Source organism: Anomaloglossus baeobatrachus, chromosome 5 (genome assembly GCF_048569485.1).
Source record: "Anomaloglossus baeobatrachus isolate aAnoBae1 chromosome 5, aAnoBae1.hap1, whole genome shotgun sequence".
Taxonomy (NCBI): Eukaryota; Metazoa; Chordata; class Amphibia; order Anura; family Aromobatidae; genus Anomaloglossus; species Anomaloglossus baeobatrachus.
In genome coordinates this window covers 39996763-40009220 of record NC_134357.1, presented here as the reverse complement: position 1 = coordinate 40009220, position 12458 = coordinate 39996763, and the positions used below count along the sequence as shown (strand labels likewise).

General features: G+C 49.8%; 1 protein-coding gene across 1 annotated transcript in view; it reads left to right on the top strand.

Moving 5' to 3' along the window:
• The window catches only part of CPN1 (carboxypeptidase N subunit 1), a 74683-nt gene that overhangs the window by 45771 nt on the left and 16454 nt on the right, over positions 1-12458 (top strand). The window contains exons 5-6 of the mRNA XM_075348432.1: positions 3622-3733; positions 11942-12081. Of these exons, the coding sequence (XP_075204547.1) occupies positions 3622-3733; positions 11942-12081 (252 nt within the window). The remainder of the gene's footprint in view (positions 1-3621; positions 3734-11941; positions 12082-12458) is intronic.

The window sequence follows — 12458 nt, the reverse complement described above, 5'->3', positions numbered from 1 at the left end:
TTTCCACCCACGCTGCGGTTCCCGGCGCGGGGGCCACGGTGTTTCGGGACGGCATCCACATGGTGACTTTCTCTTTTCTTTCCAGGAACAGTATGCTTGCAGGGTCCTGGCGTCCCTGCTTTTATAGCTGCGACTACATGCCGCCAGCCGCCATCGCGTCCCCCTTAGCTCTTTCCGGCCCCTCCTCTCTCGGGGCGGGGTCTTGGCCTTCGCGCCTCTACTGCTCGAGAAGACGCTCGAGCGGGAACTTTTCGCGCCAAAGATGGCGGGTTCTGCAATTTTTCTGCCGGATACCTCCGGCGGTAACAAGGCGCACCTCTACCAGACGGCAGAGCGGTAAGATCCTGTTTGTGACACCAAGTTGTCGCGGGCGGGGAGGAGGGTGTCAGCACACTACGCTCGCCCCCTTCTGCTCGGGTCCGGCGGCCGCTGCTCAGTGGTGGCTCGAGCCGTAGGCCGGATCCCGGGGGTTTCTCGAGCGACACTCCTCGCCCGTGAGTGAAAGGGGTTAGTTGGGTGCGGGGATTGTTATAGTTCGTGACGCCGCCCACGGTTGTGGTGATTTCACCACCGCTGCTCAATGCGGGGATCCCGGGGATGGTGATGCGGAGCAGCCAGGTGTTGTGTTGCCCCTCCGTGGGCAGGGGTTGGTGATCCCGGGGCCCGGTGATGGTTTGTGAGGTGCGGGGCCTGGTGGGCGCAGGGACGCGGGGGCAGCGCTGTGCCTTGCGGCACTGTGGTACTCACTCAGCCTGAGACACGGACACAGTTTGTACGGTAAACCAAACGGCTGGTAGGACGGTCCCACAGACGGCTGCACCTGCACTCCCGGTAGGTGACGGTGATGTCCCTCTTCCTTGCACCTATGGTTGACTTGTGGTAGCGGTGGATTCCCTCCGGTTACCCGCTCCCCGACTACAATCTGGGACGGAGGAGCTCTACACTTTGCCCGCAGGTGCTGGCCCTGAGAAACTGGTGCCTTGGCGGTGGCGATGTCTCTCTGCTTCAGGTTGAGCTGTTGCCTTCAATCGGGACTTGGTTGCTGGGGGATCTACGTCCCCTTCACTGACGGATTCGGCAAATTTGGCGACTCCTAGCCTTGCCGGGGTCCGAGAGGCCCCTGCCCTGGTGCTGACTGTCTTTCGGAACACTGCTCCAGACCACCGGGCACACAGCCAACGGGGTCCTTCCAGGAACTTCCAAACGGTCCCACTCCGGACAGTCACCGCCGTCGCTGACCTTGCTGTTCTAGCCCTACACAAAGCTGGACCCTTCAGGCTTTCCTTCCTTCTTGTCACCTCACTTGCTTTCCTCCTTTACCACTTTTCTACTTTCACTACTTGTTTACTCTTGCCCTCCCTGGGCTACTCTCTGCCTGGTCCTTCCCGCCTCCAGAGCTGTGATCTCCTTGGTGGGCGGAGCCAACCACCTGGCCCACCCCCTGGTGTGAATCATCAGCCTCTGGAGGAAGGCAACAAGGATTTGTAGTTTAGCTGTGATGTGCCTACCTGGAGTGTGGGGTGTGGTGGTGTTGTGACCTGTGACCCCTGGCTTGCCCAGGGCGTCACATATACACTTTTAAAAACGTATGGATATATACCAGCCTGAGGAAGGACAAAACATTAATGCAGGAGTCCATAGATATGTTTCCCCATGCATTATGTCTCAAACTTTTTAACCCATTTTCTAGTAGAGAATTCTGAGTTAATAGAGGTGGTCCTATGTTCAGGGTCTCCATTCCTTGGCCAGAGTGTGGAGTGATCACATGAGGATCACTAACTCTGGAGTAACGGTCCCACTCTGCATAAAATAGACAACCAATGGATTTAATATATAATGCTTAATTTCTCCTATAGAGAAAATAAATACTTATTGACAAGTGTCTGTGAGGCTGTGATTGTGCGATAGGAAAGGACAATGGACTCCTATACTGTCCATCATGTTGAGGGACCCTGGGCTATCTCTGTCTTCCGGATTACCCCTAATGGTGGAGATGCCGGACCTAGTGCCTTTCTATACGTCTAGATGAAATTAATCTGTCCCTTCCCCCCTCCTTGCACCTCCGCAGGGAAGGAAGGGGTAGGAGTGTGAGGGAAACACAGATTTCAATAGACAGGGAAAAAACAAAATTCAGTCACACTGCACAGGAACAAAAAGGAAGACTAAAGGGAAAAGCAGGACAAAAAGCAGCAACAAAAGGACAACCACACATGGCAATAATTCATAACGACCGCCAATAAGTCTGCATCCAACCACCTCTCCAGACCAGTATAGAGAAACTATAGCTGGCACTAATGGAAGTGTCCAGCCAGCATATATAGGAGGGTGAATGTGACTCTCCCACAAAATGAGAACAAAGGAGATTAACAAGCAGCACAGCAGAGATTAACTTTTGCTAGACTGTCTATGAACCACAAGTCTGTGGGTTGATGCCCGAGTCTCTCTGCACTAATCACAGACATCAGAGAAGTCATCAGGCAGAGTGTAGGAATCTGTAGTTTCCACAGATCCTGAAGCCACCATGACAGTCGGCTATGCCTGCAAAACCCTATTAGTCACAGTTTCTCCAAATAATAGCTGACTTCCGGGGGTCCCTTTAGAGAACTGCTTATTGTCAAGGTGCTCACTTAAAATACTGGCACATTCAAAAGTGGACAATTCCTGAAATGGTTAGTCTAGACCTGTGATATTGATGACCTATTCTTCCATGGCTGCTGGAAATAGTGTATGGAGCCAGAACATTACATCTCCGTAGACTGTGTATGGAGCTCTGATGTTCTGGCTCATACAAGGTAAGAGCTGATCGATGGTGGTGCCGAGTTTTGAATCTCCACCAATCTAACACTGACGACCTATCATAAGCTCAGGTCATGAATATCATAGTCATTGGTTTGGCCCCAAGTAGCTAATATCACTACTTAGAATGACACTAAAGGGTGCTTTACACGAGACGATCTATCGTGCGATGCATTGTCGGGGGTCACGTTTTTGTGACGCACATCCGGCATCGCTTGCCACGTCGGGCTGTGTGACGCCTCCGAGCGACGCAGTATCGCTCACAAATCGTGAGTCATGTACTCGTCGCTCGGTTTCATAATCTTGTTTAATTAAAATGGCGCCGGTTGCTCATCGTTCCCAGGGTAGCACACGCCGCTCCGTGTGAAACCCCGGGAACGATGAACAGCAGCTTACCTCCGTCCCGCGGCACCCGCCGGCTATGCGGAAGGAAGGAGGTGGGCGGGATGTTTACATTCCACTCATCTCCACCCCTCTGCTTCTATTGGCCGGCCGCTGTGTGACGTCGCTGTGACGCCGAACGTCCCTCCCCCTTCAGGAAGAGGATGTTCGCCGCCCACAGCGACGTCGCACAGCAGGTAAGTACGTGTGACGGGGGTTAACGACTTTGTGCGCCACGGGCAACTAATTGCCCGTGACGCACAAACGACGGGGGAGGGTACAATCGATCGTGAAATTGCACGATAGATAGTACCATGTAAATCAGGCTTAAGGCTGCTAGACTTTCTATGAGTATTGGCATATTATTTTTGTAGGTTTATTACTGCATTGGAAAAATGTTATATTTTATAAGCTGATCTTTTATTTTTTTACATCTTTCTACAGCTTGCAATGGCATACTCGTACTCCCATGGGTGGATGCACCATGGGTGGAACTGTGGAGACTACTTCCCCAATGGAATCACTAATGGAGCTTCTTGGTATTCACTTTCTAAAGGTGAGAACTAATTATCCCATCAGACATTCAAGTCTTCTAATTGTAGTTCATAATTAGTGATGAGCGAACTGTTCGGTGCTCGGGTAGCATTTTTGATGTACGAGTGCTCGGTACTCGTTTACAGAGTACAATGGAAGTCAATGGGGATTATACTTGGTTTAAGAGTACCGAGCACCCAACAGTTCGCTCATTACTATTCCTAGTAGTTCTCAGAAGGCTTTACTGACTTGAGAAATTTATAGGGCACCTGTCATGTTGAAAATGGATTCTGACCCATGGGCAGCATGATAGGGGCACAGAACAGATTGATATATAGTTTTGTTGAAAAATAAAATAATTACATTTAGATCTGTGCTTAGTAGTCCAGTGTGTGGTGCATTTCAGTGACTGACAACCTTCTTCAATTAAAGAGATTTTCTGGTTTAGGAAACCGCCTTTCCCTGGGTTACAGTTCACTTTAAAAAACATACTGTGCTTTACTGATACTCCCCAAGTGATGTGCTTAGTTACCGCCTCTGCTGTTGGAGTATGTTAGGCTATGTGCCCACGGGACAATGTACCCGTGGATTTTGCCACAGGTTTGTCCGCAGGTTTACTGCAGCTGCTCCCCGGAATCCGCAGCTATCCATTGCTGCGGAGTTGTTGTGGTAAAGCTTCAGAAACCGTGCCGATTTCGAGCAGAATTCCGCCGGAATTCCCGCCCTGTATCTCCACAGTGGAGGAGCGGGAATTCAGCAGATATTTCCGCATGAATAATTGACATGCAGTTACGTGCGGCTGCGGGAAATCCGCAGCATTTTCCGCAGCCGTACATACCACACCATAGATACAGCACTCCCCAAATCCCATAGGGTAACGTGGGGAGTGTCTGTACTTGCTAGAACCTGTGGATTTATCTGGAAAATCCAGATAAGCCCGCAGATTTCCACGGCAAAATCCGCGGGTACATTGTCCCGTGGGTACATAGCCTTAAGGCCCTGTCACACACAGAGATAAATCTTTGGCAGATCTGTGGTTGCAGTGAAATCATGGGCATATTGTTCCATTTGTACACAGCCACAAACCTGGCACTGATTGTCCACAATTTCACTGCAACCACAGATCTGCCAAAGATTTATCTCTGTGTGTGACAGGGCCTTTACTCTCTGCAACAGTGACGTCCACTGTGCTGCAGCCAATAAGTGAGCTCAGCTGCAGTGCCCGAATTGATGGTTCAAGTCCCTCAGAACGTCTGACAGATTGGCTGCAGCACTGTTAAAGTAACATTAGCACTACAGACAATAAGGGACACCAGGAGTGGTGGCAAAGACTTGGCACTGGTGTGACGCTTGGGCAAGGAATTGCCTGGTGCATGGCACAACAGAGGCTATAATGGAAAAAGGTAGGAATGTCGCGGGCGGGGAAGGACGCCGCTGCGATGGCTGCTTGGTGGCTCGAGTGGTGGGCCGGATCCGGAGACTCGAGCGGCGCTCCTCGCCTGTGAGTGAAAGGGGGTAGTTTGGTTTGGGGATTTGGTCCGTGACGCCACCCACGAGTTGTGGTGAAGTTGGGCACCACTGCTGGTGGTGACGGGGATCCCGGGAGCGATGGCAGGGAGCAGCTGGGATGTCGTTTTCCCCCTCCATGGGTAGGGGTTGGTGGTCCCGGGGCCCGGTGAGGTGACTGGGAGGCAGGATTGGCAAGGTGCAGGGTCGCCTGGACTGCGCAGCGCGGTGCCGGATGGCACGGTTGTACTCACTCAGCCACAAATGTACGCAAAGTCTCTGGTAAACCAAACGGGTCCCGCAGCCGGCTGCTGTGACTTCTCCCGGACGGTTGGTGGTGGCTGCCTTTCCCTGCACCTTTGTGTATGTTCGGTCCCGATGGATTCCCACCGGTAACCCGCTCCCCAGCGTGTATATGTGCCGGAGGAGCCCTTTTGCCCGCAGGCTCTGGCCCTTGGAACTCTAGCTGTGGCGGTAGCTGTATTTCCTTTTGCTGGTCGGACGGTTGCCTTCAATCGGGTCTTGGCTGTTAGGAAACCCCTGGGGTTCCGGTCACTGACGGATTTGACCTCTAATGGCGGCTCCAAGCCTGGTCGGGGTCCGCAAGCCCTGCCTGTGTGTGCTGGCTTCACTTCGCTCCCCGGTTCGGTACCGGCGGGCCACCGCCTGTCCCCAGTCTTACGGTTCCGCCTTGATCTGCCTCTCCTGCAGACGGCCACCACCGTCTGCCAACCTTGCTCTTAGTGCCCGGGCCACACACCCAGACACGGTCAGTTTACTCCTCACTTCACTCCTCTCTCTTCCACTTCCCTAGCTGATCTCTACTCACTTCCTTTTCCCGCCTCCAGGACTGTGAACTCCTCAGTGGGTGGGGCCAACCACCTGGCTCCACCCCACCTGGTGAGGACATCAGCCCCTGGAGGGAGGCAACAAGGATTTTGTGTCTGGCTGATGTGCCTGTCTCGGGGTGGGGGTGTGTGTTGTAGTACCTGTGACAACCTGGCTAGTCCATGGCGCCACAGGAAGACCTAACGGTAGGGAGAGAAGAGACGGGTCACCACCTGACACTAACCTGAGTCTGCACCCTAAGCTCCCTACCGTCCCTAAGCGGGTCCTCTTCCCCCCCCCCCACACGCTGCCGTCACATGCCTAGTTTCTAGCTGTCCTTCCAATCACCCTAGCTAGTGTGAAGGCCGGTGAGTGCACTAGACTGTACGACTGCAGTAATAAAACACAGGGGAACTCAGACAAAAAGGATATACTCCAACGTCACCAGAGCTGCAAGCAACAAGACTCCAGCAGCTACGAGAAGCTTCCTCCCTCCAAGGTGGTCAGTTCAGAATGAAATCTATAACCAGCAACATGTGATGAAACATGTGACTATTTAAAGACAAAGGGAGTGGTCACAAACCGGCTGCACCTGAGATAAGACTAACAGGGAACTACCAGCAAGGAAAAGGTCATTAAGACTGCTTTCACACATCCGTTTTCCGCCGTGCGGCACAATTCGGTAAAAACTGGAAAGAACGGATTCAGCGTTTATCGCCGCCAGATCCGTTCTTTCCCCCATAGACTTGTATTAGCGCCGGATTGTGCCACATGGCCTTGTGTTGCATCCAGCTTTTGCCAGATCCGGTGTAAATAGCTGATCCGGCGACCGGATGGAACGCTGCTTGCAACATTTTTTGTCTCCGGCGAAAAACCGCATGGCGCCGTGCGGCATAAGTTACAATGAAAGCCTATGGGCGCCGTCATCATCCGGCATATGATGGAGTCCATATGATGGAGTCCAACGATGGATCCGGTTTTTTGAACTGCGCATGCTCAGTAGCATAACAGATCTGTCAAAAAACGGAAGGAACGCATGTAAAAAACTGCTGCAACGGATCCGTTTTTTCGCCAAACCCGTTGCATCAGTTTTTTTTGCCGGATTGTGCCGCAAGGCAAAAAACGGATGTGTGAAAGCAGCCTAACCCTTGCTGCACCAAAAGAAAGCAACTACAGATCAAACCTGTCATCAGTTTCCACACGGACAGGAGACCCTCGTAACAGCTGGACCTGGAGAGGGTGAGTAAAGCAGTTCATTTGATTTTTTTTTTTTTCAAACTGCAGCCAGGGGACAGAGGCTTTCCAAAAACGGAAAATGTCTTTAAATGTGTGTTATTAATTAGGACCGCCCACTGGACTCCTCAGAATTCAAGAACCCATACTGTAATTTATAGCATTCCAATTTGGCTAGTTTCAGACATGCATCATTCATGGTTTGGCAATGGATCGTACTGTACAGACTGACCGTCTGTCTCCTGACCCAAATTCAACTGCTTTGTAGGTACATATGAAGCTGTGAAGTTCGGCTCACGAGACCTGTGGCCAGTTCGAAAAATACGGTCCTTAATTAGACTATGAATGTTGAATGTGTAAAACCGGCCTTATACTGAATATCCTGATACAAAAACCATCAATTTAGTCCATAAGTTGCCTCCAGCCAGTAGAACTGCATGTAAAATGTGACAGGTTCGCTTTAAGAGGCTGTACAGCATTAGGAAAGCATAACCGCGCGCTTTTTTTTTTTTTTTAAAAAAAACAGTGCCCCACTTGTCCACAGGTTGTATCTAGTATTGCACTTTGCTCCATTAAAGTGAATGGAGATAATTTACAATACCACAGTCGATCTGTGAAAAGATGAGAAACTTTTATTTTTTATTTTTGAGAATGCAGCCAACATCCATCCCCTATAAGGAAATGGCAACATATTTTAGCTAAAATTACATAAAAAGGCCCGAAAACAAAAGAAACCGCAGCTGTTTCTGTGGATCTAAAGTGTCACAACATATATTTTTCCAATTCACATTTTGGTTCAGTTTCTTGGAGTCTTTACTCTTAAAACACATAAAACTTCACTGTTTGAGGCCATTGAAGGTTGTACGGAGCAAATGCCTAAAATAGTTAAGGAGATTATTTCTCGGGGTGTAAATTAATAGCGACACTTTAAATACTTGGTTTTCAGATACCACCGCGCTCATAACACAGCATTCCAGATCCTGTGTTAATTATTCAGCTAAATATGGCACAAAGGACATCTCTGTATTGTTAGGTGGCTCCGTGTATTGGAGTCATTGAACGCATGTGTGTATATTTAGCAGTTATGGTATAGCGGTTTTATTTAACTGGTGTCTACCCCTAAATACCCCTCAGTATTAATCTTCGTACATACATCTCCATATATACATCTCAGGGTGCCATCAAGACTCAGACGAAGCTCCTAAGGCTGTGCAGCCATTGGTGTCAAATTAATCAGCGGAATATATACATGACACGGTATGGACAAAAAAGGGACACACTTTTTAATCATTGAATTCAGGTTTCTCATTCAGTCCCATTGTCTGATGTATAAAATCCACCTCTCCGCCCTGGTGTGTAATATCCAGTCCCATTGTATACCCTCTGGTCCCTCGCCCCGCCAGGGATAACCTTCAGCCCCTCGTTGCTCTGCATCTTCACCCATGCCATCTGCCTGTACTACCATGTGACAGAACTCACTTATGGTGCAGAGCTCACTGATACCAGTGTATCCTGTATTAGGAGCCACCGGGGTAAAACGTCTGTTCATGACATTTCTTCCTTCTAAATATTTCCCCATCACCTGTGAGTGATATTTTTGAGAAGTGGAAGGAAAACCTGCAACACAGCCAAGAAGTCGAGACCCCATAACGTTACAGAGCGGGGGGCCGAGTGCTTAGGAGCAGAGAGCAATAAAGTCACACCGCTCTGTTGACTCTATAACTGCAGAGTCCAGGCATCTCCGCCGTGAGCTTCATGCAGCTGCAGCAGCCATATATTATCACGCACAATGCTGAGCCATACATCACCAAGCACAATGCTGAGCCATACATCACCAAGCACAATGCCGAGCCGTACATCACCAAGCACAATGCTGAGCCGTACATAACCAAGCACAATGCCGAGCCGTACATAACCAAGCACAATGCTGAGCCATACATCACCAAGCACAATGCCGAGCCGTACATCACCAAGCACAATGCTGAGCCGTACATAACCAAGCACAATGCTGAGCCGTACATAACCAAGCACAATGCTGAGCCATACATCACCAAGCACAATGCCGAGCCGTACATCACCAAGCACAATGCCGAGCCGTACATCACCAAGGACAATGCCGAGCCGTACATCACCAAGCACAATGCTGAGCCGTACACCACCAAGCACAATGCAGAGCTGTACACCACCAAGCACAATGCTGAGCCATACATCACCAAGCACAATGCTGAGCCGTACATCACCAAGAACAATGCTGAGCCGTACACCACCAAGCACAATGCCGAGCCATACATCCCCAAGCACAATGCTGAGCCGTACATCCCCAAGCACAATGCTGAGCCGTACATCACCAAGCACAAAGCTGAGCCGTACATCACCAAGCACAATGCTGAGCCATACATCCCCAAGCACAATGCTGAGCCATACATCACCAAGGACAATGCTGAGCCGTACATCACCAAGCACAATGCTGAGCCGTACATCACCAAGCACAATGCTGAGCCGTACACCACCAAGCACAATGCAGAGCTGTACACCACCAAGCACAATGCTGAGCCATACATCACCAAGCACAATGCTGAGCCGTACATCACCAAGCACAATGCTGAGCCATACATCACCAAGCACAATGCTGAGCCGTACATCACCAAGCACAATGCTGAGCCGTACATCACCAAGCACAATGCCAAGCCGTACATCACCAAGCACAATGCCAAGCGTTGGATGGAGCGATGTAAAGCCTCCACCACTGGAATCTGGAGGAGGCGTGTTCTGTGCAGTGTTGGATCACGTTCTGGCACTCTGACAGATGGGTCTTAGTATGCCTTGGTTGGGCGAGTTTGGTGGGAAAAACATGACCGGCCACCCAGAACCCTGACCTCAACTTCATCTAATACCTTTAGGGAAAGAAGGGGCATATGTGAGATGGAAACACAGACAAAGATAGACAATGGAAAACCAAAACTCTGACACACTGCACACACACACAGGAATAAACAATGAGAGACTCAGGAGAAAATCAAGAACAGGAAGGTAGCAACAAGAGTTAACTCCACAACCACACTTAGCAATAGTACTACAATCATAAGATAGTCTAGGTCACAAGACCTCACCAGACCAGCTAACATAAACTATAGCTGAGATAGAAGGAATGATCTAGCCAGCATATATAGGAGGGGAGCTGATGTAATTGGCTCCCCCACAACATGTGATCAAAGGAGACTAATAAGGAGACTAGCAATGATTAACTTTTGCTAGCCTGCCTATAAACGACCTTGTTGCAGGTAAACGCCTAAAGGCCCCGTCACACTAAGCAACATCGCTAGCAACATCGCTGCTAACGAACAACTTTTGTGATGTTGCTAGCGATGTTGCTGTGTGTGACATCCAGCAACAACCTGGCCCCTGCTGTGAGGTCGTTGGTTGTTGCTGAATGTCCTGGGCCATTATTTAGTTGTTGCTGCCCCGCTGTGAAGCACAGATCGCTGTGTGTGACAGCAACAACTAAATGTGCAGGCAGCAGGAGCCGGCTTCTGCGGAGGCTGGTAACCAATGTAAACATCGGGTAACCAAGAAGCCCTGTCCTTGGTTACCCGATATTTACCTTTGTTACCAGCCTCCGCCGCTCTCACTGTCAGTGCCGGCTCCTGCTCTGTGCACATTTAGTTGCAGCACACATCAGGTTAATTAACCCGATGTGTGCTGTAACTAGGAGAGCAAGGAGCCAGCGCTAAGCAGTGTGCGCTGCTCCCTGCTCTGTGCACATTTAGCTGCAGCAAACATCAGGTTAATTAACCCGATGTGTGCTGTAACTAGGAGAGCAAGGAGCCAGCGCTAAGCAGTGTGCGCTGCTCCCTGCTCTGTGCACATTTAGCTGCAGCACACATCAGGTTAATTAACCCGATGTGTGCTGTAACTAGGAGAGCAGGGAGCCAGCGCTCAGTGTGCGCTGCTCCCTACTCTCTGCACGTGTAGCTCCGTGCGGTGGTAACCAAGGTAAATATCGGGTTGGTTACCCGATATTTACCTTAGTTACCAAGCGCAGCATCTTCCACGCGGCGCTGAGGGCTTGTCACTGGTTGCTGGTGAGCTCACCAGCAACTTGTGTAGCCACGCTCCAGCGATCCCTGCCAGGTCAGGTTGCTGGTGGGATCGCTGGAGCGTCGCAGTGTGACATCTCACCAGCAACCTCCTAGCAACTTACCAGCGATCCCTATCGTTGTTGGGATCGCTGGTAAGTTGCTTAGTGTGACGGTACCTTAAGTCTGCCTGTGTTGATCACAGACATCAGAGACCTTAACAGGCAGAGTATCAGAATCCGTCGTCTAAACAGATCCCGTCGCTGCCATAACAGTTGACGAGGTTTGTAAAAATCTCTGTGTGAGAAATATTAACATATAGATGAGTGCAGCGCAAGAAGAGGCCATGCAAGTTTAATAGCTGCTGGCTCAATGCTCGTATGGTCAACATTTACGTCCGTGGGAGTTGCAACACTGGTATACACATAAGATGCTGAGGAAGTTCAGCTCTGAAGGGTGAATGCAGCTTTGGAATGGGAATCGTGCTGTATCCCTAAGTAAAGCAATATATTCATATAGCGCGTGAATCCTGATTGATGTGACATTCCTGCTTTGCCTGATTTTGGCTTTGTTCTCGTCATGTGCAGGTATGCAAGATTTCAATTATCTTTACAAGAATTGCTTTGAAATTACACTGGAGTTGAGCTGCAACAAGTTTCCACGTGAGGAGGAGCTGGAACGGGAATGGTTCGGTAACCGGGAAGCTCTGATCACGTTCATAGAACAGGTAATAATTGCTGGAAATTGTGACATTTGCTGCGATATCCGACTTCAATGGGGAAGAACGGCAACATTACAAATGCTTGAAAGAATGCAGAACCTATGCGAAAAATTAATTTGCTTCCTTATCACCAGAAAGTAAGGTCCGTTTCTGGTGAGTGTTTTACAGTCACTTTTTTGTGCCTGACCAGTGGTATAAAGGAGTTTTTCACTACTATAAGATTGATGATCCATCGTATCAGTGGTGAAGCTGCATTACCAATATGATGGAGCTTTGGTGTTCCACTCCATACACCGTTTACATCCAGCTGTTGCCGGAGCTGGTAACAGTGTCATGATGGGACTCCAAGATAGCAAGGGACAGGAGCTCTTATACTAGGGTTC